The sequence below is a fragment of the Antrostomus carolinensis genome, unplaced genomic scaffold (genome assembly GCF_000700745.2).
Source record: "Antrostomus carolinensis isolate BGI_N321 unplaced genomic scaffold, ASM70074v2 scaffold12734, whole genome shotgun sequence".
In the NCBI taxonomy this organism is placed as follows: Eukaryota; Metazoa; Chordata; class Aves; order Caprimulgiformes; family Caprimulgidae; genus Antrostomus; species Antrostomus carolinensis.
The window spans coordinates 1-26,179 of NW_010311451.1; the positions used below are offsets into that span (position 1 = coordinate 1).

The 26,179-nt window shown below is 44.3% G+C and overlaps 1 protein-coding gene across 3 annotated transcripts in view; it reads left to right on the forward strand.

Annotated features, from left to right (window-relative positions):
* The first annotated feature begins 4,940 nt into the window (after positions 1 to 4,940).
* Positions 4,941 to 26,179, forward strand: part of LOC104524003 (casein kinase I) — a 29,731-nt gene continuing 8,492 nt past the window's right edge. For 2 of the 3 annotated variants that reach the window (XM_010166746.1, XM_029084684.1), the window contains exons 1-6: positions 4,946 to 5,096; positions 12,569 to 12,803; positions 14,909 to 14,994; positions 17,124 to 17,208; positions 20,064 to 20,212; positions 21,717 to 21,821. In XM_010166746.1, the coding sequence (XP_010165048.1) occupies positions 4,998 to 5,096; positions 12,569 to 12,803; positions 14,909 to 14,994; positions 17,124 to 17,208; positions 20,064 to 20,212; positions 21,717 to 21,821 (759 nt within the window). In that variant the 5' untranslated portion in view covers positions 4,946 to 4,997. Of the gene's footprint in view, positions 5,097 to 12,568; positions 12,804 to 14,908; positions 14,995 to 17,123; positions 17,209 to 20,063; positions 20,213 to 21,716; positions 21,822 to 25,660; positions 25,769 to 26,179 lie in introns of all 3 variants that reach the window. The other variant, XM_029084685.1, reaches the window with a different exon arrangement.

Sequence of the window (26,179 nt, forward strand, 5' to 3'; positions counted from 1 at the left end):
ACCCAAACCACCACAGGGGACTTGGCTTTTGCACGTTCACTGGTGTAGGTGCCATGTGTAGCTTCCTACACTTGCTACTTCATCTCTTGGGTGTATTTTAGGCTGCTCGCTGTTGCACAAGGTTTATTCATAGCCTGTCATGATGCTCATCTACAGAACATCAGTACGTATTCTCTGCCACAGCAGATGGTTTCCACTTTCCATGTCTTCCACGTGGGGCAGATGCTGCAAAATCAGATTTCCCTTGGTCATGACCTTTGATTGGCATCTTCCTGCCAGTTGTTGTTTCATAACCGGTCCTGGAATTGGCTTTGGACTGTCTGTATGACTTGTACATCTGATGCCTGGATGTGGCTTGCAGGAGTGTGCCGGATGTCTGACGAGTTATTAGGGCCGTTAGTCATGCTGTAGAGCATGTGACAGCAAGACAGCACTACTTGAATCAGCCAGGATTCTTGATCTTGCAATGGAAATTTGCTGAAAAGTGAAGTTCCCTGGTGTTAATCCAGCTCAAGTGAAGCTCTCTCCAAGAGCAGTGGTCCTGCTGTTTGTTACTACTGTTCCCATTTTTGCGTTCAAGCTCAAGCAAACACCAAGGGTTTTTTGGGTTGATTCAACCTACTGCTCAGCCACATGAGCACAGGGAGGCGATGGGATGCATGAGGATGGAGCAAGGATGGGATGGTCCCTTTTGGTGGCAGTCCACAGGAGCAGTGAGAGTTTTAGCATCTCAGGAAACCCGAGGCCAGAGTCGTGAGGCTGCACAGGAGGGCGGTGGAAGCAAAGTCTGAGTTTTCAGCTTTGATGTCTGCGTTTGCTCTCATTCCAGCCACGATGCTTTAATCTCCAAAATGCTACGCTAGGTTTTTGCTGTGCTCAGCTTGAAGTTTTTCCAAGACATCACACTGCTGAAATAGCAGAATTTGCCTGTGGATTCCAGTGCAGTGATCAGTCTCTGTTTATTGGGGTGATAAACTTTCCACGAGAGTAAGGGTGGAGCAAAGCCTTTTACATGTAGTCAAGCCAAATCGCTCAGCAGCAAGACCAAAGCTGTTAAGCAAATTCAGGTGATTTCTGCTTGCAGCAGCCTCTGCTAGAATAGGCTGCTTTTTCTCCAAAGGAGAACGTGCACATGTCGTGCCTGGATTTTCTTCCCTTAATGTGTTGTTCTTGTTTAATACCATGGAGCAATTCCTTGTTTTGATGTGATTTTGTAAGTTAATTGCATTAAACTGATGATGGTTTGTTAGCTACAGATGTTCAGCTTTCTCACAGTCGCTATTTATTGATATGTTCTTCTTGCTTAATGCCATGGAGCAATTCCTTGTTTAGACTTGATTTCGTATGTTAATTGCATTAAACTGATGATGGTTTGTATTTCAAGTATTGAGTGGTACCTTTGAATCCTCAAGATGAGACCTCTGCTCTGCCTGTGGCTTTTCATCCTGTGCTCTTTGAATCCAGAACAGCTCATCTAGCACAGACTGCTTCACAGCACCATGACCTTTCCAGTCCTCTGCCAACACAATTGCTCGCCATTAAAAACCTCAAATTTGACTGCCAAGACAAAAGATACTTTTTCCTCAATCAATCTCTTTTGTTGGCAACCTCCTTCTTAAGTGTTTCCAGATCTGCTGGTGTTATTTGTGGAGTTCCTGCGGTTTACCATGACAGTGGACTCGGTGGCACCAGGACACCTTGCTTGTTGCTGAAATAGAGCCAAGCTACATCATGAATTATGCAGATGGGCTGTGATTAAATAAAATTTTATGCAGATTTTCTTAGGCTGCCCCTTTTTACTGTTCATAAGAGGAATGGATCCAGAGATGCCTGTATCTCCAGTTTGCAGAAGACAGCTGTGAAATCATCTAGCCTCATCTGCCTGCTTGGATCCTGCAGGCAACAGGCATGTTTTAATATTTACATCAAGCTTACAATTTATCTTTCAAGCTTTGCCCCTTCCTGAAACGATGCTAAATGTTGACTTCTGTTTGAGCGAGCCGAGTGTCCCGTGTCCCTCGTAACTTTATTTCAGTAAATAGTGTAGATCTGAGGAGCCCTGGCTTGGGCTGAGAGGCTCAGCAGGGTTTGTCAGTGATGCTCCTGTGGTTCCAGGATGTGTGAGTGATGCAACCTAGGTCTGAAAATTAGATCTATTTTACAGCATTTTTATTCTAGCAAAGCCAGTAGGTAAGTTCTTGACTGCAGAGCTGGCAGCATTGCTGCTGAAAAACCCTCAGAAGAAAATCGAACCCTAAAAATATGCCTGAAACTAATAATGTCTTCTGTAGACTGGCACTTAAGTTGCTTTTTTTAATGTTCTGTGCTGCAGCTTCACCTTGCAGGAGCTTCCACTTAGAGCAGAACCTTCCTGAGGCTTAAAGCTGAGAATGTTACTCCAAGTTCATGGGCTACTCTTGACTCATAAGGCTTTGAGTGGGTAAAGCTAAGTCAAGGGCATGGAACCCCAGAGAGTGCTAAATTATTGTGTTGCTTCCTTCCCTACATGAAATGCCCTTCTTTTGAGTCTTGCTGTAATTTATCCTCCTTTCTTACATCCAGTAGGAATTTAATTTTAATTGCAATGCTCCCTCTTTACCAAGAAAGGCTGTAAATTGACTTTTTTCCCCATGCTCTGGGAATGGGATTCTTTGCCTTCCTTAAGAGCCTTTCTGCAATTTTATTCTCCTGTATACCTTAATTAACACACTCCTAATCTGAGTAGTTTCCTTCCTGATTTGCGCTTTTCAAGACTCTTAACCTGATGTAGAAGTTGTGGTAGAAGTACTCACTGGATATATATCTTGAATTTATAAGTTTTAAACTTTCCATAGAATATTCTGTTATTCTCTTCTATTATTCTCTATGATTCTTTAAAAAGTAGAGATGATGATCTTGGTATTAGAGATAATTAGGTAAGTCCTCATCAGATTTTACTGAAAACTCAACATTCACTCACTATGAGTTACTTCAAGAGTTATTGCAATTATTCAAGCCTTCAGCAATAAGCTGGTGGCCTTAAATTATCATTCATGTTGGGTTGGGGATATTTGAAAAAGTTTTGGAGCTGTCTGGATCACATCCCATCATTTGGCTTTCTGAATTCCTTCTGCATCAAACCATCCTGTTTTCTTGGGGGAGTTAATTGCTGTTGACACTTCCTATTAGGAGCAGTAGTCTCCCAAGACCAGGTTGGGTAAATGTTTTACATGGGACGTTTAACTCCGGTTAGACTGGGAATTCCTGCAATACTCTGTAATATCTCATTAATGCGTTCCGATGACTTGATACCTAATATGATTCCCCAAGCATGTGAGTAACGAGATTAAAACCATCCTACGATAATCTTTGGCAACTGCATTTTGTTCTTTTTGAGTAATACATGAGAGCGTAAATTCTGTACTGGTTAAGCTTTGGTAATCTCAGTGCCACGTTCATTGTATTGTTGGCAAGTTAATGAGTGCCGATGGACAGATTAACGAGGCTTTCCTAAATCTATAGTAGGGTGCAAAGTTATTATGTTGCTGACAAACTCCAGCCTTAGTGTTTCCCTGTTCTACTGCCTTGACCTCTGCTAGGCTAGACTCCCTGAGAAGACGCAAAACCATGCAGTTACACAAGCAATTTAGTTCTAGTGTCTGATAATTAGTTATGTTTTTTGCTATTTTTAATATTGATCTCTTGTGTAAATATAGGTGTGTGGATGTATTTACCTAAAACAGACCATAAAATTTATAATCACTATGGTTTCAGGTCCCATGCTATATAGTTTACAATTTGTAATTTATTTTTTTAAAATAATTTTCAGTGAAATAGAAGGACACTGAATAGAAGGACATCTTTTGACACAGGGCAAAACCCCATGTATAAAAACAAAACCACTTCCATTGTGTTTTGGAACTGCTTATGAGATGTAGACTGGATTTTTTTTATTATTTTTTTATTTTTTTAAGTGTTATGCAGCTTGATACTGATGCCGAGACGCCAAATGCATGTACTAGATACTGATTAGAAATATTTGCAGTTAGCCCTACACTGAATTCCTTCCTGTATAGGCTGGTCTGATTTTAATTTTTGACTAAGAGGTCATTCAAGGTGTGCTCCACAGCTCAGTGAGTGTTCAGACACAGAGGCTGGTTTTTTCCCTTTTCTTCTGCTGCCTTTCAGAAAGCTAATGCACCCAAAAAGCCACTGTCAGCTGCGTGTAAATACTGCGTATGAATTCTTGCTGAGAAATCTGTTGCGGAGCTGTTGGGTGGGAAGGGCAGGCTCTGGCTTCTACCAGTTGAGTGTTGAGAGTTTTGTGTGCAGCTTACAGCAAAATGGTTTGCACATATGCTTAATGACTGTGATTGCTTATATTTACATGGTGATAGGTCAAAGTTTAAATCTTTGCTCTGTTTTTAAAGGAAAACTTTTTTTTCCCCCTTCTCATGAGTATAACAAGAGTAAACTTTGTGTAAGGTTGTGCTAAAAAATGACAGCTTTTTCTTATCTTGGTTGAAAAAGCAGCCCTTTTTTGGACATGTCTCATTTTCTGCAAGGACTGTCATCTTCCTAACTGCTCAGATGAATGCCAGCCCACATTTGGGGTTTTACTCTGCCCGGTGCTTAGTGCAACATAGGGAACTCTGTCTCTTGTTCCATAAATCCAAGCATTTCAGCTACCAAAGGTAGATGCTTTCATGTGGTCGTGTTATTGTTTAGAAATCCTTTTGTCTATTCAAGGGTGTAGCTGAGCAAAGCCTGCACAGATTTGGCCTTCGGTTCATTCCCAGTGCGTGCTGAAACTTATTTGCTTGCTGGGCAAAATCAAACAGACAGGACACTCGAGACATAAAAATAAATGCTTTGCCCAGCATTTATTTTTACCGGCAGAATACCGGCAGAAAGGTATTACTGATGTCCCATTGACTGATTTCAATTCTTTTCATGTTCTTGCAGCTGAAGGGCTGCCCCAGGTGTATTACTTCGGACCGTGTGGAAAGTACAACGCCATGGTACTAGAGCTGCTTGGTCCTAGCTTGGAAGATTTATTTGACCTCTGTGATAGGACGTTCACTTTGAAGACGGTATTAATGATAGCCATCCAGCTGGTGAGTAACAGTGGGCAGAACTCTGCCTGGCAGCCTCCACGATGCCGACTTGTGTTTAAGTCAGTCCTGGATTAGCTGAAGGACAGGGTTGGTACAGTGTGAGGTTCAGGGGTGTCTGTTGGTTGGAGAGAGAATCTCTTTCCATTGTAGAATCACAGAATAGTTTAGGTTGGAAGGGACCTTCAAAGATCTAGTCAAACCCCGCTGCCATGGGCAGGAACATTTTCACTAGATTAGGTTGTTCAAAGCCTGGTCCAACCTGATCTTGAACACTTCCAGTCATGGGGCATCCACAGCTTCTCTGAGCAACCTGGTCCAGTGCCTCACCTCCCTCATCATGAAGAATGTCTTCCTTGTGTCCTACCTAAACCTAACCTCTTTCAGTTTAAAAGCATTGCCCCTTGTCCTGTCCCTTGGTAAAAAGTCTCTCTCCATCTTTCTTATAAAAGAAAGCTTCTCAGGTTTGAGAAAAACTCTTGCTTATGAAGGGAAGGTCAAATTATGCTTATGAGCAAACTTGCTTGCGTAGCAGAACCAGTGAAGCTGGATTCCGAAGGACGTGCGTCCTGTGTCCCCTACACACCCCTGCCCCAGTATCTACCCCAGCTCCCTCCCTCTGTTTGGACATCCCCCAGAACATCTCATTTCTTACCTGCTCCCCAGGACACAAGGAGCACCACACCTCCCACACTCCTACCAGTTTTACTGGTTTGGTGCTACCAGGCTGCTCATAGACTGAAACCTCTCAGAGTGATAGGAGCTGAGCTCTCCTTAGCCAAAGCACCAGCATTCAAGGTCTCTGCCTTGGTCAAATGTGTTCAAAATTGGCCAATGGGTTTAAATGACTAACAGCTGGAAAATAATAGGTCTATGGGCAGCATCACCAAACCCCTAATTTGTCTGAAAAGGAAAGGAAACCAAGCTGGAAGTGGTAGCTTGGATTTGTGTTTGTGTTAAAAGAGGACAATGTGAAAACTGAATGTATTAAATGTGGTGAGTGAACTTCCACAAGTCAGTAGAGCCAATCAATTTTCACTTTACTTTGGCTTTCTGGTTTTCAGCCTGTGGTCTACAGATCGCCAAGTGGCACAGCAGAGGTGGGACTGTATATTCATGTTAACAGACCTGTGGCTAGAAGTGTTGAAGGAAAGAAAAGTGGGTAAGAGAGTGAGGAACACAATCCTTTCTAAATAAACTGAAGCTTGCCACAGCAGGAAGATTGAGGTCACAGATCCAGAGGTCTGAACAGCGCCTGTGTGGTACTGGGTTCCTGATGTTGACCTCCTATGGCTGAGTGGTCTAGTTTTGTTGGGTTTGAGTGTTTCTTCATCAATGGAAAACCAATTTATAGTGTTGTTTTGATTAAATCAAGTGGCATCAGGTGGCAAAGCCTTGGATATAACTTATATGACCTTTTGGTTTTAAAGATGTAAAATGTAAAGATGCAAATTTATTCCTGTGAGACTGCTGGGGAAATCAAGATTGTGTCCATCTCCCTTTTACAAAGCCCTAGGGTTGCAAATTAGCTCTGTACTTGGAGGGTCTTCACTGGCATCTTCTGCTGATCTTGTGACCATAACCAACCTGACAACTCATCTAGACACTGGTACCAGTTTGAAAAACAGATGCTTAGGGTGACGCAGGGGAACACCAAATGTATTCGCAAATGGAGGAGTTGATGTTCTCCAAAAGGAGCGGGCAGTACTGCTCCTTTTTCCATGGGGAGATGTTTTAGAACCTTTCTGATTTTCTCAGGAGAAATAGTCCTATAGGCTGCCCAGGGATGTGGTGGAGTCACCTTACCTGTGGTATTTAAAAGATGGTTAGACAAGGTGCTTAGGGACATGGTTTAGAGGTAGAATTGGCAAAGCTGGGTTCATGGTTGGACTCAATGATCTTAAGGCTCTTAAAGGTCTTTTCCAGCCACTATGATTCTATGATTCTATTACGTGAGTTACCAGATTGGAGTGTATTAAGGAGATAGATTTACCATTTTCAGGTGTGCCCCATCTCCTTCCCTGCGAGGTTTCCTGGGAAAAGGGCTCACCTGGCCCTCAGAGACATGTTTCTTGAAGGGGCTGGCACTTACTGCTTAACTGGAATGAAAACCTTTTGCTCCAGCCACAAGGCTTTGGGGAAAATTGTCTTAGATTTATCTTAGTTCCCACACTAAATCATTGCAGTCGCTGTGTCACACTCCAGTGTCAGAGATACTTCGGAAAAGGCAAGTTGAACTGTCAAATTCAGTGGGTTCACCTCCATAAATTATGTTTTGTTCTTACTTTTGACCAGCCAAGCCTGCTTAAGCTGCTGTAATTCTAACCACAGGCGTGAGGAGACATAAAATTTCAATGCCAGAATCCAGTGTGTCGCACAAGCAGTGTTTTTCTCCTCTCATGCTTGACACAAAGCCTAATATCCAGGGAGACTTCCAAAAACGTGAATGGCTTAGCATCATCCAGATAGCAGAGAGGAGCACCTTGCCCTGATGTAGGTATTGAGGGACAACTCAGCACATTGCAGAAAACTTCTGATCTGGTTCGGTTCTTACCAAAAATGTCATCAAATTATATATTTTTTTAAGCCTAGGAAGACCACCCAAAGGTAAAGTAGTTATAGTTGTCTGGGAGTCACTTTTGTGTTGGCTCTCCTGCCTTGAGCTTCATCCTCTCCAGAGACAGAGGAAGGAAACATCTGCCATGGATGTCTTTGCACTTGTTGGAGCAGTAACGCTGGCAGCTGTGGTGCCCTGAGCTAGCAGGATGTCAAGCATCCCCTGCTTTGGCCCCTAGATCTTTCTCCCCTCACTTCCATGTAGTGGTCCCCATGTCTTTAGGAACATCCACCCGCTTCTCTGCTGGTTCCTTGCCCTTGCCTGCCGCAGGCTCAGCCCAACAGCAGCCAGCTGCTGCTTTCAAGGTCCCATTTAGCTGCCTTCTCCTCCCTCTCCCTCCTTAAGCCTGACTACTGCTGCAGCACATCTCTGACACATCTACACGTGTGTTGCATGCTAAAACTAGGCAGGACTTTGTAGGTGGTGTGGGAACTGCTTCCTCCATCCTCCATGTGAAGCTGAACAGATCATAGAATCACAGACTGGTTTGGGTTGGAAGGGACCTTAAAGCTCATCCAGTTCCAACCCCCCTGCCATCAGCAGGGACACCTGCCACTAGACCAGGTTGCTCAAAGCCTCATCCAACCTGGCCTGGAACACTTCCAGGGAGGAGAGGCCACAGCTTCTCTGGGCAACCTGGGCCAGTGTCTCACCACCCTCACACCAAAGAATTTCTTCCTCACATCTCATCTCAATCTTCCCTCTACCAGTTTAAAGCCATCACCCCTTGTCCTGTCACTCTCACCCTGCTCTTCTCCAAAGTCCCTCCCCAGCCTTCCTGGAGCCCCTTCAGGTACTGGAAGGCTACTAGAAGGTCTCCCCAGAGCCTTCTCTTCTCCAGGCTGAACAGCCCCAACTCTCTCAGCCTGTCCTCATAGGAGAGGTGCTCCAGTCGGATCATCCTTGTGGCCTCCTCTGGACTCGCTCCAGTAGGTCCATGTCCTTCTGATGTTGGAGGCCCCAGATTGAATGGCCAGCATTCCTGAACAAAGCAAAGCGTGGCAATTAAAAACATGTTCACTAACATGAAGTCCCTAAAGCCCTGAAGTCAGAAGTCATCAATGCATCAATAAATCAGAAGTCATCAATATAAGACCAGAGAATGTCTTGTATTCTGGCCTCAATTTTTTACTTTTGGCCTGGTCCAACATGTGCGATGCTCATTGACAACTTTGTTTTGTCAGGAGTAAATGTCATTTTCACCTTCACTTTAAGTGTTTGCTGTTGGAGACCAGACTCATTGTGCCACACCCTGTGCAAACACTTCTGGCTGCAATACGGGCCGAGTCATCACAACGTTTTTCACTTGTGACTATCAAAAGCATCTTGCATAAGAGACACCAAAACAGCCTTTAAGCAGGAGGAATTGTTGATCTCTGCTGATCTGATCTGTGTTCTAGCGGGTGATGTGTGGAAGAAGGGCTCAGGTTTATCAGGAGGGCTTAGAGATAGGATTGCCAGTGAGATCAGATCCTCAAGAGTTATGTTTTTGGGGAAAGAGGGTTTATTATTTATTCTCCTTGATGGGAGAAAGGAAAATAAAAGCATGAGTTCCTTTGGCATCTGGTTAAATGTCACAAATATCCTCTCATATTTCAGCCGCAGCATAGGGGTCCTGCTGTGTGTCAGGGCATGCTCTCCTCTCCCAGGGGCTTCTCTGACATCTGAATGGAGATTTATGTCTCTGAAGATGGATTCAGCTTGGTGGTCCTGCAAATCCTGCTCCCTCCCCCCTTAATGTTCCTGTGCCCTATGATAAAATGACACAGTCTGTTCTTATTACTGTTAAAATAACAGAGCAGATGTTAACATTGCTTCTCAGTCACTGTTTTTCCAGTGTAAAAGCAGCTCCAACAGCTAGTCCCAGCTCCTTGCAGTGGTTTCTCTGTCTGAAGAAGAATTAATGGACATTAGAACCTGTAGTTCAAACACAAAAGGAGTGGGCACCACATCTCTACATCCCGCACATGTCTGGAGTGGGAACTCCACTCCTCCTCCCCTTCAGCTCTGTGATGGGTCTGAGTCAGGTCGAGGTTACACTGCACTGGCACTGCTCATTGCTTCTTCAGCAGCAAACCTGGAAGGGTGATACAGCACAGGTAGTCACTGCCTCCTTGTCACTAGCAGCCACAAGCAGGGTGAGTGTCTTGTCAGGGTGAATAAAGCATGGAGGCTGCTTCAGGAAACATCTTTCTGGCTTGGACAGCATCTTTCAGCCATCATTTGCTGTGTGCAGCTCTCCGGCAGCACATCACAAAGCATCCAGGCAGGTGGAAGTAAAGAAGAAGGAACATGAAAGACCCAACAGCATCTGTGTGTGTGTGATGGAAGCAAAAAAAACCCAGATAAATAAGTATCTCCAAGTGCTGCTGGAGTGTATCGGTTCAACTGACATCTCAACTGTCCAGGTTGTTGTCCTGGCCAATGTGACTCGCTGTGAGGTTTTAAGGAACAAAAAAATCCACATTTTTTTTTCAGGTCATGTAATGGCTGTTGGCCATTTCAGCAACTGAGCTTCTCTGGTAGAAGAGACAAATCAAATGAGCCTGTCAGGCTCTGTTTGAAAGCTCGTTATGTATGGAGAGGTGAGGACATGCTTTGTTCCAGTTTTAAAGGGTTGCATCTTAATTTGAATTGCCTTCCGATGTACCTTTTTGTCTTCCAACCGGCTGCTGTGTCCTGCAGGTGAATCAAAGCGTGAAGAATGGCTGAAGTGCAGAGCATCTGTTCTGTTCTGCATCATCCTATAATTGATTAGAAATAATGGCTCTTAGCAGTGAAACCCATTTTCTCAGCACATTGAAATAAATCACTACTTAGAGGGGAGGCGAACAGCAACACACGCTCTTACCTTCTTTGAAGAGCCTTTGAGCAAGTCCTATTTTTTAAGACTGATTCACCTGCAGTCAATTTTTTCCTGTCTCCTGCCCTCCCTGTGCAGCATTTTTTATTGTATAAGGAGGGCTACCCCCTCCTGCCTGTTACTTCTTTCCAAGTGGTGGAAATGCTGCAGATTTTCCTTAAAAATCTGATAAACCTCTGGGAGCAGGATGGAGTGATCACATGCACATGGAGCTTTCAGTTAGGTATGGATCCAAGATCTGTAAAGAAAAAGAGGGATCTGGGTTTGCCAGCTGAGGATGTGTCTGAATTCAGAGCGAGAAACCAAAGAGCAGTTGGGGTCTATCAACCCAATGGCCCTCGTGGTTGAGGCAGGTGAGGTGGTTTGAAGGACCAACGTGAGGTTACTACTGCTTGGGCAGCCGCTCAGTTGGGGGAAAAGCTGGGTCGGTGATCCAGAGCTCCAGCCTGCCCCATGCGGGAGGTGCAGAGCTGTCTTGCCAGTATGAACCCAGTGCAGAACCACTCAGGAAACAGTGACTCTTCACATGGTGCTCCCTTGGGGGTGACCATCTGGTGGCTGTCACCCCAAATCTGATAGCATCACACTCTGCCGTCCACCACAAGGGTGTGACAGTGACCTCTGTGGACTGACGCTCGTTAGTGCAAAATTTGGAGTTTGCAAGAGCTCGGTGATGGTTTTGTAGTGTCACAAGCCTGCATGCAGATGGGAAGATTCAAATGGCCTTTCCAAAGAGGCATCTTGCTTAAAAATGCTGCCATGTGTGCAGGGCATCATCAACCAAGACAGCCATAAGTGGGAATTCAAGTGTTTTCATTTAAAACCTATTAAAAAACATTTAAAGGTAATACATTAAATTAAATTGTGAATTATTTCCAATTGGAATAATCTAACAAGTTAGGAACCCAAAGGAGAACTGTTCAGAGACCTATTTGCACTTCACTTGCAATAGATTTAGTTTCAAAAGCAATATTAATGATGAGCATCTGAATAGGATGCGTCGTTAGAGGGGAAATGGCCCTCCATCACCTTGGAAGTGGGCTTCCTGTTCTTTTACCTTCCCTTCTCAGTCATACTGCCAGAACAAGAGAAACGAGAGAAAAAGGTAGTGATAGAACAAGGGGTGATGGCTTTAAACTGGACAAGAGTAGGTTTAGATGGGAGATGAGGAAGAAATTCTTTGCTGTGAGGGTGGTCAGACACTGGCCCAGGTTGCCCAGAGAAGCTGTGGCCACTCCTCCCTGGAAGTGTTCCAGGCCAGGCTGGATGAGGCTTTTAGCAGCCTGGGCTAGGGGGAGGAGTCCCTGCTGATGGCAGGGGGTTGGAACTGGATGAGCTTTAAGGTCCCTTCCAACCCAAACCAATCTGGGATTCTATGAACAAAGTTAGTCAAAAGCTGAAAAACATGCCAGCTTTTCCTAGTTGACAACTGATGAGATTATTACTCTTAGTCAGCATTGAGGATCGTAAGGCTTTTGCTTGCCCAAAAATCCCCCTCCATGAAGAATCTGGCATGTCTAAGACAACATATGGGTTGAGGGAGGAAGGTGGTAAGACACAGAACAACAAGGGAAGGCTGTGGGCAAGGGAAGAGCTCTTGGTAACCAGTTTAGTAAGTTTAAAATCAATACAAAAAGGCTGCTGCAATTCCCCATGGCATCCTTCCAAGAGCTGTGTCCCGGTGATCATGTTTCTGAAACAGCTTTTGCAATTTCTGTAGGAATAAAGTCAGGGAGCACAGTACGGTAGCCGGAGAAAGGAGGGGATGAAAAATTCCTCTTCCAACTCTGCATCAGAGGATGTGACCCAGCTCTGATCATAACTTCTGCCTTGGTTTGCTCCATTTGTTGTTGTGTTTCTTGTAGAGTAGCTGAAATCTGAGATAGCACTGAGGAGAGGTTTGGTGTTGGGCTAATGAAACCTTGCTGCCTCGTTAGCCAGGAGAGTGTGGCAGCTGGTCTGCTCAAAAATAACTTTTGCCTTGTTGTTTTGCAGATATCTCGAATGGAGTACGTGCATTCAAAGAACCTCATCTACCGAGATGTCAAGCCAGAAAACTTCCTTATTGGCCGGCAAGGCAATAAGAAAGAACACGTCATTCACATCATAGACTTTGGATTGGCGAAGGAGTACATTGACCCGGAAACCAAAAAACACATACCTTACAGGGAACACAAGAGCTTAACTGGAACAGCGAGATACATGTCCATCAACACTCATCTTGGCAAAGGTCTGTGTGGTTGGTGGGAGCTTTTGCCGTGCCCAGTCCTGTAGACGTCCAATGGTAGCATGGCTTACAGCTCTCTTGTGCCCTCTGAGCTACCTGTAAAACCTCTCAATGCCATGATGCTGTTTACAGTTGTGAAGCTTTTTTTTTCCCCCCTTTTGAGGATTTGAGACAGCTGAAATGTTGGAAGCCTTGTAATTATAGGTTTTATTAGGAACTAAACAGCTGGTAGCAGCCCCGCACTGATAAAAGGCGAGTAGATGGGTAGTAATTGCCGCATGAAATGATGACCAAATAGATTTTTATAGCTCAGCTCTGTACTGGTACCTTCTAGTTCCAGGTGTTAAGAGTTGGATGTTCCCTGACCTAATAATTGGTTGGAGAAAATTAATGATTTAACTAATTTTAAACGTGGCTTTCATCTCCTCTCTCCACTGCATTCTTTCATACCAGAAAATTACATTTCTATGGCTGAAAGGCAAAAAAAACCTTATTAAATGTTTATATTCACCTAAACTCATCAGAGCAGTAACATAATGGAATATTCTTTGAGTAGCCTCCCAGCTATGAGATCAAGGTGTCGCAGGCTTTCGCATCTCTTGGAGAGCTCTTTCTTTGCGTAGTAAGGAGGGATGAGCTGAACTTCTAATTTGGGAAAATCTGGTGAAAGTCAGGAAGGGATGGAGGAATGAGAAGCCGCAGTGGGAGCAGGCTCAGAAACTGGTGGTGCCAGCGATGTGCTCTGTGGGTGGATGTGGAAACAAGATCCACTTGTTTTTGAAGTAGAACATGTGCCTTCTTTGGGACCCTTTTCCCTGCAGGTTGTGGGGGAAGAGGTGGTTTTGGGTGGGTGAAACATTGGCTACCAGCTCTGCAGGGACTTGTCTCTGCCCAGAACGGTTTTGTGGGGCTGATGGTTTGTTGGTGAGGCCAGCCCAGGTGGAGTCAGTCCCTTCACACTTCAGGACTGAGCACAGTGAAGGAGTCTGATTGCAATTTTTTTGAAAGATGAGTGCACTCAGTCTTCTTCCTAAGAAGTTCATCTGCATCGTTGCACTGAATTACCCAAGACATCTTCTTTTTTTTCCCCTTTTTATGGCTACAGGGTAACCTGCAGGAACTGTCATCTCCATTTCCTTCTGCTAAGCATTCTCATCCCCACCATCTTTTGAGGGTTAACTTTGCTGACGCTTTTGAAGGAGATTCATGCTGGGCAAAGCACTCCCTTTCTCTCCTCTTGCAGATGATGCAGCATCAGGGAGGGCTCACACGTACTTTCTTGTGGCGTGTGGGTTGCATGACTAGATCTGCTCTGGATTGCGGCTTCGGAGCACGTTATCTGCCTGCCAATGGAGATTTGGAGGAGAGGAGGTTGCATCAAATTGGTCTGCAAGCTCAGTGAACCCAAGGATGCAGCGCAGCACAGCAGCAGTCCTGTGCTGTTGTGCTCCAGATTTGTTGTTCTGTCTTGTATTCTCCCTTGGGATTTTTTGATACATTTTGATAGATTATTTTAAGGATGCATTTTCCTTTGGCTTGAGGCCCCTTTTTCACCTCCTCAGTTGTAACATCTGCATGGCAACAGCAGCAAGTATTTCACAAGGAAAAGCAGCGCTAGAAGGAGCTATTTTTGATCTGCTCTGATGTGCTGAGCTGCAGAAGCGCTGGGGAAAGGGTTGGCACTGTGCAACATGGTAGTTCCCTGCAGCTGGTTGCAAGTGTTCCCTGCTTATTCCTGTGTGGTTCAGAGGAAATCCCATCATCCACCACCCCATCACAGTTGCGTCATCAGTGCTGGCAGTCCAGAGAAGAACTGGGGAACTGTTTTATTCCTCTGCGATTAATACTTTCACCTCTTATCCATTCTGCCTGAGGCTGGGCAGTATGTCTTGCAGCTCCTGCATTATCTCATGCCTTCTAGCTGATCTTTTCTTTATGTATTTTATGTTTTTTTGTAACAGGTTCTAGGTATTTTTGCACAAGGTCTGAGCTACAGCAAGTGAACTTCCCTGTGATAACTTTTATCTCAGAAATAGGTGTAGCTACTGGTCAGATCTCAGATTCATTTCTGCAGCTGCAGCAATAATTTGTCATCTTTTCTGTTCTAGAGCAAAGTCGTCGAGATGACTTGGAAGCCCTCGGCCATATGTTTATGTATTTCCTCCGAGGCAGCCTGCCCTGGCAAGGATTGAAGGTAGGTTTGAGCTTTAAGTTTTGCCCTTTGAAACTTTGTCTGTTCTCTGCACAAACAAGAATCTGATTGGGGAAACATTTGCAAAATCCAGCCAGAAACGCTGTCCTCTCCTTTCTGTCCTTGAAGTCTAATGACAAGGCATTAGCTTTACCTACAGGAAAGATTTCAAGATGGAAATATGTTATCTGTCACTTCAAGTTATGGTTAGCTTAGCTGAATTGGTACAAGTCTGGAGAGAAGATTCAGCAGAGGCAGATGAGCAGCAGGGACAGGGACAGCAATGAGAAAACTGTTGAGCTGGTGGAGCCACTTTGCGGTAACCTGAATCTGCCCCGAGCTGGAGTGCAACTGGGACACAGTGGTTGTTTATGAAATTCCAGTTACAGCACACAATTCCCCAGCTGTATCTCCAAAACTTGTTTATAATGGGAGCAGTTTGGTGGTTTTAGATGTGCAGATGGACTTCAGCTTGAAAAACTGGTTTTCTGGCAGAAATATTGAGCTTGGCTTCCCTCCAGAGGCACTGGACACTCAATGCTTGGGAGTTTATGAAATGTCATGTACAATGTGGAGGCCTGCAAGCAATTGAGTTACAGCAACTGCAGCTAACATCCATCAGCCAAATTAAATAGTAGTAAGTCATTTGCTGGCTCTGAAGCTGTTGGTAGCTGTATCATGACTTCTCCATGACTTCCCTGATGATTAAGCTGCCATGTTCAACTTTGGAATTGCAGGGAGTGAAGGGATCGAATTTGATCTGGTTAGGAGAAGGTTTATTAATGAAGACAATAACTCCTGTTAGACCTGTTAGTACTGTTGGAAAAAGGAGATAAGCTTTTGGGCTCGCAAGCTGCTCAGCAAAGTGCTGCTATGGTCAGTGACAGTGTCTTGTGTGATAGATCTTGTTAAGCTGCTTTGTCACCATCTATCCGGCTTTAGTCGCAGCTTAACCTTATCAGACATATGCCAGAAATGTTGACAACGACTCATAAAAGCAAAGAAAGGGCTTTTCAAGCATGAAAGTGATTCTGAAAGAAATCAGAATCTCTCCAGCTTCAAGTTCACACCTCTGTAAGTGTGTGTTATTCCACTATGCGTTTTGTTTCTGGCTTAGTTGAACTCATCTGCTTTAAATTAATCCTGTAAATTATTCTAAAATAATACCAGGTTTAGACAAGATTCTACAAAATTTCCTCGGTTCAGTGCTGAACTTGATAAGAATTAGTTGACTGCTCTTGAAGTCCTGCATTTTTTTAGCTCCAGAACAAATATAGACTCTTTAGCTTGATCTAGAATATGGCATATTCACTCTTTTAGGTTTCCTCAGCTTACACTTCTGGTCTATGCTGTCAGTGCTAAAGTCTTGAGAGAACATTTTACGATGCTAATTATGCTGCTGCCAGATCTAATTGGCATCTTTTGAAATGGAGGCAAGAAAACCTGCTCTTAGGGTGCCAACTGGAGAAGAGTTCTCTGCTTCAGGGGGGATTTAGGTGGAAAACCTAACTGAAAATTGTTTCATTTTCTTGATGAGCATCTGTTTAATCAGTACTGTCTAAGTGATAGACAGTTTGGGGGTGAAAGGAGAGGCAGCATGGGATTTGGGAGAAGTGTGTCTGATGTAAACTAGTTATCCATGTGGTGGCATTCTATTATACACAGTAAAACCCAAACTGCTGTTGCAATTTGTCTACTTTTACAGTTGTTTATGAAGACATCTTGGTTGCTGATGGCTCTAAGCCTAGGAGAGGATACCAATGTGCAATCATAGTATATGCAGCTTTGTTTTCATGTCCCACGAAAGCTTCCCTATCCAATCCTCAGGACTGGGCTGGTACAAAATTAGTCAGCCCTGTAATACACTAACAAGTGTCCTTTCTTTCAAGTACTGAAGATGTTTTGAATGTGTCCCTGGATATTCTTTGCTAATAGCAAGTAAAATGTGTAGTAAGAATTACAACAGGGTAAGACAGTATTCCTACTAGCGTAGTTTAGGATGCAGTTCAGTTACATCTTCTGATATCATCCAGAATTGGTATTAAATACCTTGTTTTTCTTCCCATACAGCATGTCGTTTATCACATGGTTGAACTCTTTCTCCACAACTGTTTTGTCTTTGTGCGCTACAGGCTGACACCTTAAAAGAGAGGTATCAGAAGATTGGGGACACAAAGAGAAACACTCCGGTTGAAGTTCTCTGTGAGAACTTTCCAGGTAAAGCCCTGATGGGATCATTTGAGTGCAGTTGGATGTGGACATAGCTTGTTTAATATGATGGTTCTGAGCTCCTCTGGCAGAAAGTATTTGGATGATGTGTATCCATTATGTTGTTCCTCAAGCTGGCGGACGACTGGAGCTGCCGCTGTAAATTAGCGGAGTCTGAGAGCTTGTGGCTGTGGCTTAAAATGAGCATAACTCTTCTCATCAAGGAGGCTGGACAATGCTCAAGTGCCTCATCTTCCTGCTTTGCTTCTTGGCTTCTTTCCAAAAGAGGGCCTCATTATTTTCCCTCTCCCAAGTGACCGTGTTGGATCTACTGAGTTAATTCTTTTCCAAATGGAAGGTTTTACAGGTGTTAAAATTGTCGGTGGGCAGCTTAGAAGATGGGATGATGTGTCTGTCATTGAATTCCACCTTCTCACAACAGTTTTAAGGAGAGTGTTATTAAAGATGTGCTTCTAGCTAAGCCTGACACCTATTCTCCAGTTAGACAAAAGTCCACCGTGGAGCTAGGAGATCAGAGTATGAAACTAAAGCCCTCCCTAGGTACCTTGTGGCCTTCACAAAGTGGCTTTTGTCTAGGAAGTGGGAATCCTGACACCAGGGAGAGCACCTAGGTCCCCACGATCAGCTCCCATTCCTTTAGGAGACGTTGCGTCACATGGGTCTTTCCCAGCATGAGGAGCAGCAAGCCTGGAAGGGCATCATTGTTCACCCAAGTCATGCTAATTCCCCAGATGTATTTGCATCCAAAATCCACACAGTTCCAAGCAGAACAGCTTCAGGTTGGCTGTTCTCATCTTTTTCCCTGATACTCTTTCCTCAGAGTTCAGTCATACCTGCAGGTCTGGGCTGAAGCAAGATGAGAGAACTTATTTCTGTTCCTTGCTCACCTGAGCAGGAAGAGGGGATTACTTTTCTTCTCTTTTTTTTTCCTCTCTTACCTCAATGTGGCATGCAAGCTGCAAGCCAAAGACACAATCAAGTATCGATAAGCAATGCTGTTTTTATTTTTGCAAGCTAAAGGCAAAATCCAGGCTGGTGTATTATTCACACTGCAGTGCACAGACTCGCATCTCATACTGAGCTCTGCTCAAATGTCCTACCTTGGCTTAGGCATGAACTGAGGGACAGGATATGAGCTACCGGGGCTCAGCTCTCTGTGCATGCAAAGTACAGCCCAGGTGCAGGAAAGAAATTAATTAGCTGAATACCAAACACTGTTCAGTGTGCACTAGGTAAATTAATGTTGGAGCTTTGCCTTTGAAGTCTTGTTTTGAATATTCGAGGCTACGACTGATGACATTGGGCAACACAGTGCTCTGGGCAGCCAGAGCCTGATTGTTGCTGAAGCTCAGGGGTTCCACGCAGTGCCCACGAACATCTCCCACTTTCCTTCCCCAGATGAAATCACTGTGGCTGTTTTAAATGTCTGTGTGAACAAACATACACATGAGCATCCTTTTAGGAGGTTCACAGAATCATAGTATTGCTTTGGTTGGAAAAGACCTTTAAGATCATTGAGTCCAACTGTAAACCCACTGCTGCCAAGTCCACCAATAAACCATGTCCCTAAGTGCCACATCTACCCATCTTTTCAATCCCTCCAGGGGTGGGGACTCCACCACCTCCCTGGGCAGCCTGTTCCAATGCTTGACAACCTTTTCAGTGAAGAAGTTTTTCCTCAGATCCAATCTAAACTTCCCCTGGCCCAACCTGAGGCCATTTCCTCTTGGTCTATTGCTTATTGCTTGTTGCTTGGCAGAAGAGACTGACCCCCACCTCTCTACACCCTCCTTTCAGGGAGTGGGAAAGAGCGAGAAGGTCTCCCCTCAGCCTCCTTTTCTCCAGGCTAAACAACCCCAGTTCCCTCAGCCATGAACTTGTGCTCCAGACCCTTCCCCAGCTCCATAGCCCTTCTCTGGACACACTCCAGCACCTCAACATCTTTCTTGAAGTGAGGGGCTTGTTCGGTGAGCTGGCATTTATTATAGTGTGTTTTAGTGATTGTATTTGTACAAATGTATAGACTAAAACTAGCTGTGGAATTCAGATTTGAGGTGGAGCAGCAACTCTCTGGAGCAGGGGTGGGACTTCTATCTTTGCTTGAGAAGTGTTTGAATTGTTTTGCATTATGGACTATTACTAAAGCCCACTACTTCTATAGGAAAAGCCAGAGGTAGCACCAGCAGCCCAGACAGTTCTCTCACAGCAGGATGCTCAATGCTAAAACACAGACCTTGGTTTATAACAACTCATTGAGAATAAAAGCAGATTAGTATTAGATTTTGGGCAGGGCAGGAGGGCTCTGGAAAGCTGAGTGAGATTCATCTATCAATAAAAGACTATTGAATATGTCAGTGAGGTTGAAGACTTGTTGGATAGCCTTGACTTCTGTCAATCTGCATGGCTCAGCTGAACTTAGTGAAGCCCGGACAACTCACATCACTGGTGTTCTGGTCCTCAGCCCAACTTTAAGCACCAACTTTGAGCCTTGTGCCATAGGAAAGCCTCGTTGGAGTTAATTCAGTCACAGAATTACAGAATCATTTAGGTTGGAAAAGACTCTTAAGATCATCAAGGCCAAATGTTAACCTAACACTGCCAAGTCCACCATTAAACCATGTCCTTAAGGGCCACATCACTGAAATAAAATAGGATGGGGGGAAAAAAAAAATATGATCATAAGCTTGACTTTCTAAAAAAATCTCTAAACCATTGAATGAGTTGCTCTGGTGAGTATGAAAAGCATATTTCCAGTGTGTGTGTCAGCTCTGAGTGGTTTGTAAGTGACCTAGCTCATGTGTGAGCAGAACTGACGCTGCTGCTTTTTTCCCCTTTTCCAACAGAGGAGATGGCCACATACCTCCGTTATGTTCGGCGATTAGACTTCTTTGAGAGACCAGACTACGATTATTTACGAACCATCTTCACAGAGCTGTTTGAAAAGAAAGGCTACACCTTTGACTACGCCTATGACTGGGTCGGCAGGCCAATTGTAAGTTGTCCCTGTAAAATGCAGTGCCTTGCCTTCCAGGTGCTGCTTCCCCATCACCTGGCTCTTTGTTCCTGATAATCCCAATTGATGCCAGTGAGTTTAGGATCAAATCTTTCACTTCTGGTCTCTAGCTAACAGGAACTCAACATAGTGAGATGTCCTGACGTTGTGTTCAGGGGGTTCTTGCAGTGCCTTGAAGTTTCCCTAGGGAGCAGAAGGCCCCTTCTCACCTCTTTGGGCTTGCCCTGGTGGGGCATTCAAACCTGATTTTCCCACTTGTGGCAATGAACTTGACTAGACTTAATTTCCTCTAGTCTAGCACAGGATTTAAGACCAGTGTCTGAAGACGTCCCTCTTAAAGCAGGAGAGCGTACTTGCTATCTCAGCACTGAATGGTGGAAGACCTCTATAATGGTTGAGTTCTCATTGAGACATACGGGAGACCTAGATAGGGCTCTGATGGATGCTCAGTGAATAGTAACAGCAAACCAGTTCTGAGTTCAAAAGATCTTGGAGCTTACCCTACTCTGGAGGCTGAACCAGCTCTTTCTAGCACATGGTAAGGAGATGTGGAAGAAACCAAGCTCCATTTAGCAGTTCCGTGACACCAGGTGGACCATAACCATGATCTTGGTGCGTTGCTTCTGTTGTCAAAAGTCATTGGGAAATGTTATAGAAAAGTCTAAAGCTCTTCCCCTGGCTGCCTGTCACTTGCGTTTTGTGTCATCCTGCTGATAGCCTTCTTGCTAATGGTCAGTCACCACATGCTGGCAATTAATTAATGGCAATTAATTGTCACTGGTGCCAGATCAAATGCCTTCAGCGCTGAACTTGGTACCATTGCTGGTGATTTACTGTCCCAACTATATTTAGCATTTCCCATGTTTACTGTGCCCAAAACAGTTAATCTTCATGAGAAATCATTCCCTTGGTGAATCATGATTTTCTTTCTCCTCATTTTTGTTTAATTACAAAGGCAATTGATAAAAAGCCCCTTGTAAGATGAGCGTGCTATTGCTGACAACTGCAGTGGTTGCTATGGAGATTTTGATGTTGTGAGCAAGGATTATGACTTTGGTGAGAATACAGCAGATGAAGCTTTAATTTTAACACATCCTGTTTCTATTGAAGTGTTGTTTTTAAAAGTGGTAAGATGATGAGGAAAACAAGTCTGTATATTTTCAGTCGTAATAATCCTACGTGAGACCCATTAGGTCTGATCTGACACTGATACAGATACCTAACTATATCTTTGTAATTAATTTTTATACAAGGCGTTTGATGCTGGTGTCCAGCATCAATCACATGTTCATCAAGTCATGGGGATTTTATAGCCCTGGCTGTAGTTTTCCTTGGTTATTGTCAGTACCTTTGGGCAGCTTTTTGGTATTTTCCTGCTTTCTTCTACCCAGTGGAAGCCAGCCTGGTTTGTGCATGCATGCATTGAAAGAGAGAGAAGCATCTTCAGGATGGGCTTCATCCTAATGAACATCTTGTTTTCCAGCCTACTCCAGTGGGATCTGTTCATGTAGATTCTGGGACGTCCGCAGTAACAAGAGACAGCCACATCCATAGGGATCGACCATCGCAGCAAGCCCTTCGCAATCAGGTGCGTTGCTCACAACTGCTTTGGCAGTGTCACGTTGTTTGGCACCTCTCTGGATTACTCTTGGACTGGAGAAGCAGAAGCTATATGCCATTAGAGGTGGCTGGGGCTGATTCTTGCCTTGGTCACAGCAAGCACAATTCCTGCTTAATTTTGAGATTATGATTGATTTGCTTGTAATTTAGAGCAGAATTTTGTCAAAGCAACAGGTTGCTGAAATACTCTATCAGCCACTGGAATTCCTCGGGATCTTGAACCAAGTGGAGTACAATTTGGAATGGGTCATTCTTCTGTAGTTTGTGGCAAGCTGTTTAAATCAACTAGCAGCCTGGTCAGACTACCTGACCTACTTGGCCAACAACGTTCTTTTGGGTGCTTTTACTCATAGCACATGGACTGTGGAGAAGACCAACATTTGTGGTGATGGCAGCTTGCTCCCAGGTGCCCTCTTCCCATGGACCGCGCAGCTGCGATAAGGACGTGTCTGTCCCATTTATGCACAACATATCCTTCTCAGGGTGTCCAGTTCATGGCCTGGGCGTTGCAGAGCATGAAGGACTGTCAGGGTAGGGTCCCTTGGGGAGGCTGGGTGCCATGGTCCAGGTGAACTGCTGGTTTTTGAATTTGAATTTCCCCATTTTTTCTGTTCTAGTTGTAATATTTTGTTGGTGTTGAGAGTTTGGATTTTCTGTATTAACAGAACTGATGAGAAGTTCAGTAGATCTCCAACTGCTGGCTCCTAGCTAGAGCTGTTGGTGCTTTTACTTCCCAGTGAGTGGTTCTGGGCTCGCTCTGCTCCTCTAACCATTGTGTGCCGTTCTAGCTCTTGTTTGCCAGCTCTGCTCCCACTTAGCTCGTGCAGAATTAAGTGTGAGATGTAACAACCTGTCTGGGCTCAGCTTTCCTTGTTCCCTGTGGCTGGGCTTGGAATGGTAGAGTTGCTAACATAGGAATACATCTCAAGCTGTTAGCTACGATCAGGATCAATACCCCTCATTAGAAGTGTTGCTCATAGGAAGCTGGATGGTTTGAAGCACGTGTGCAGTACTGTATTTATGCATGCTGATTAGTGTGGATTGGTTTGTGAGTACTAGTAAAATAATCTGCATTAATATATTGCCTGATTAATGAATTAACCCCCCCTTTTTGGGTGGCAGTCTCTAGTTGTTCGCTTTGACAACAGACCTTCACGCTGTGTATGTATGAGGCATCTTGTTTCCTTTAATGGACAACAACGCCTGGCTTCATTTTCTAGCATGTTAGTTCCCAAATTATAGCACGTAGCCCAAAGAAATCTATCCTAGTCCCAAGATATGCAGGCAGCCTTCAGTCATCAGTCTTCTGAGCCCATCAGAGTCTCGATGCTGTATTGCACAGCAGCTTCTGTCATTTTTTTCACCTAAACATTACATTGGATGCTGCATTGTTGAATATCTCACTATGCAGGGAAAAAACAGTTTCTTTTCCAAGGGTCATTCCTTTTAAGTATTGAGCAAACAATTTCTCTAAAGGAAAAAGTAGAAAAAATAAACATCTAGAGCAATGAATAGGAGGCGGGGGTTTGGGTCAAGTGACTGCCTTGATCTCCAGATGTAATCACCTTATTTTTGTTCCCAGGTATAATAACTGCAGATTCTTTTTTATAATATTTGGTTCCCAGTAAAGACAGTGGTGAGAAAGTGATCTCCTTTTTGTACCCTTTTCCTCTAGAAGTGAAGATACTTACTATCAAAGATGGGTGAGCCCTGCCTCCTCTGTTTTTAGGTGCCAGTCTTGTCTTGCAGTTTGGTAGCTGGTAGGAAGGTGCTGAGTGTTAATAGGAACTTGATGCTCTTAAATTTCATTGGCATCTCTCCCTCAGTGTCACTGCTTGGGTTGCATTTTAGGAGCAAATTTACTCCAAAACCAGTTTATCACCTACATGGATGTAGAGCTAAAAGAGAAAAAAATGGCTCTAGTGGCCACTAGAGTCTTTCCTAGAAACTCCTTCCAGGCTCCTAGGCAGAAGCTTGCTTCTCACAACGTTCTCATAGCATGGTGCTACTTCATCGCCTGGGCTAGCCAAGTGACCCCATGCCGTAGTGCTATGGAAGAAGCAGCACTCAAGATCTGTCTTCTGCTAGCTTTTAAAACCTGCATTTAAATTCTCTGATTGTTCATAATCTTGTGACTTGCGGTCATTAAAAAAATATTCCAAGGGAAGCGCTGCTCCTTTGAATGTCACCAAGTACAAAAAGCATAAGCAGCACCTCAGGCTGACAAGAGGAACATGTAATAAGGAGATTTAATAGGACAAGCCTGGACAAGACCACCTCTAGGGAAATAGTACCTATGAACTGGATTTGGTGACTGCTTGGAAGGAGGAGTGGCACCGTGGGTCATTCCGGGAGGGAGTCAGAGGTCACATGAAAAGGGAATGATAAAAAATGTTTTATAAAATGCCAGGAGACTTCTTTTTTATCCTGCTTCCCTTTGCATGTGCTCCTGTTCTGCTTGAGTGACAATTTACTAGTTAATGTTGAAGTTTATTCAAAGGTTTCTGGAGTCTTTCTCCTGTGTGGAGCGGCTTGTGGTCTTTTTCTTCTTTTTTTCTTTTATTTACAGTGGCACTGAGCCCTGTGGCTTCTCTCTTGATCAGACCAGGGTTTGGGCTCATCGTCTGTGTCTGCAGGGAGTAACACAAAGCAATGCTGGAGAAAGGCAGGTCCTGGGCACCAATCTTTGGTTAGCTCCTTCAGCTTCACTGCTGACAACCTGGTGTTTATTCACTTGAGCCTCTTGTTTCCTGGCCAGGTCCATGGTGTCTCTGTTCAGCACCCCTCCTGCCAAGTGCGTGTGCTCTGGGGGTACTCCACTGCTCTGCCCTCTCTCCTTTCAAATTTATGCTTCAGCTTTGAAACATTTGCTTAAAATTTTTATACGGCATCCAGGGAAACACCTATTAAATAAGTCCCATCGGTCAGTTCAGGCTTGACTACATCCTCTGCTGTTAGCCTGAGGCCAACTCAGATCTACCTGTTTGTCCTACGCTTCCTGGTCTTAGGAAGTGTTCCTTCAGCTGGTCGGTTGGGTTTAGGCACACTGACATCCTCCTGGGTCTTGGGTTAATGCTGGAGGTGTTGTCATCAAAGCTGGGCAACCTGTGAGGAGCTTCACATGCAAGTGCAAAGTGGTTCTTCTAATAAAACAACTAAAATTATAATAATCTAATTACCTAAATTTTGCAACTGTTGAGGATAAAGAAGAAACTGTTAGCAAAAGTTTCTTATCTACTTTTCTGCAGAAAACCAAAAAGCCACCAACCCTCTCTCCAGTCAAGCAGGTGTGGTGGATGTTTCCTTCTGCACTGTACAGGTGAATCAGTGTGTGGAACTGGCTTTTGGTGAAATAAAATGTGGCTTTGTTTTATGTTGCAAATTTGAGTTTAAAAAGAAAGTATTTTAGGGAGGTCAAGCTTGGGTATCCAGTCTTGCTGCCATGCCAAGTGCTCTGGTGCGTGTCACCTGGCAGACGTAGTTGAACATACTGTCTGTGTGTTTATTTCTATGCTGAAACCCATGGAAATGAAGCCATGTAAAGAAATAACCTCCTGAATAGCTCTGAGCTTTCTCTTTGCTTAGCAGCTAGAGGAGAAGAAATCCACTCCTGCAGTGGATTACTGCAGACACTGCTGAAGTAAAGTATGAGGTGCACTTGGTAAAGTGAATTTTTGGCCCAGCTAAAAGTTTAAATGCCTTGCTTTTTGCAAAGAAACTAACTCACTAACAAACACCCTTTTAGTTCTTCCTCTCGTTCACCTTTTGCCCTTTCTTTTCCTCTCATGCTTCTGAACTCGTGAGCAGGCGTCATCAGATCGCCGAGGGGACTGGGAGATCCAGCCAAGCCGGCAGACGAATACCTCGTACTTGACATCTCATTTGGCTGCGGATCGGCACGGAGGATCAGTGCAGGTACCTCTTCCTCCTGATGTGTACTGCCTTGAGGCGAGAATTTGTGTTAAATCCCCTGAATTCTCCTCAAATTGCCGTAACATCATGGTCAGGAGAGCAGTTTCACAAGCTGGTTTGGTCCTATCCCGCATGTAACGTCAAGCCATGGTTTTGTGGGACCCAAGCTGTGATGACCAACATTGTTGCTGTTACCGTTTCAATGAAGCTTTTCCTCTCAGAGCGATTTTGAATTCAGATTTGTCAAATTTAACACAGAAAGGAGTGTGTATTAGCAGGTCTGGTCTATAAAGCACCCCTCTGTCTCCACCTTGGGGATGCTCTTAGTAAGAAGCAGCTGAAATAGAGTTTGTTGCATATAAAGCTCATAAATGTTAGGAAAATAGTTGAGCTCTTCCAGTTAGCCTTGATAGG